The sequence below is a fragment of the Rhododendron vialii genome, chromosome 7a, assembly GCF_030253575.1.
Source record: "Rhododendron vialii isolate Sample 1 chromosome 7a, ASM3025357v1".
Lineage (NCBI taxonomy): Eukaryota > Viridiplantae > Streptophyta > Magnoliopsida > Ericales > Ericaceae > Rhododendron > Rhododendron vialii.
The window spans coordinates 926,974-927,822 of NC_080563.1; the positions used below are offsets into that span (position 1 = coordinate 926,974).

Genomic DNA, 849 nt, shown 5'->3' on the forward strand with positions numbered 1-849 from the left:
ATGGCTGAAGAAAAATACAAGATCGAGAAGTTCAATGGTACAAACTATGGTTTCTGGAAGATGCAGATGGAGGATATTTTGTATCAGAAGGATCTATATCATCCGATCAGTGGCACAAAACCAGAAAGCATAAAGCAAGCAGATTGGGATATTTTGGATCGCAAAGCTTTGGGGACTGTGCGATTGAGCCTCGCGCCGTCGGTTGCGTCGAATATTGCCAAAGAAAAGACTTGTTTTCTGTTCTTGGTTTGTTCTTCGATTGTGTGCGTTTGTTTGTGGGCTTGGACGTTCGAATCCCCAACACAAAATCCCATAATATGCGACTTTAGACTTGCTGTCCAAGTAGGGTTTCCACTTCTGCAGGGAACTCCGGAGTATGCAGATACAGCATTCGTTGGTATGTTGTCTAATAGAACCATGAACTGATGACTTTATCAATGAAACCTAGCCATGTGTACTAAATGAAATTTCTACTTTGTGTTTCTATTTGAATTGAACTGATTCTACTTGTGTTTCTATTTCTGTTGTTCCATTACAGGAGAGCCAGCAACGACTCTGTCCGACATATACAGCTTCGGTGTCCTTATAATGATATGTATAGCTGAAAAGGAGGCATCTAGAGGAAAGAAACATATGATGAACATGTTTGCGGGCCAACACATTAAGTATGCCTATGACTATGCCTCCACAGACAAATCAAAACTCAAAGATTTGATAGATAAAAGGTTATCAAAGACTGGGTTGCAAAAATCACAAGAAGATATAGTCAAGTTAGCACGCAACTGTACTTCAACCTTCCCAAGAAATCGCCCAACCATGAAAGCCAAGATAAAGGGCCTCTTCAAGTAG

At 40.6% G+C, this 849-nt stretch overlaps 1 protein-coding gene across 1 annotated transcript; it reads left to right on the top strand.

Annotated features, from left to right (window-relative positions):
• Nucleotides 1-849, top strand: LOC131334880 (salt tolerance receptor-like cytoplasmic kinase 1). The gene is made up of 2 exons (XM_058370182.1): nt 1-397; nt 539-849. The coding sequence occupies exons 1-2, from the start codon at nt 1-3 to the stop codon at nt 847-849; spliced, it is 708 nt and encodes a 235-aa protein (XP_058226165.1).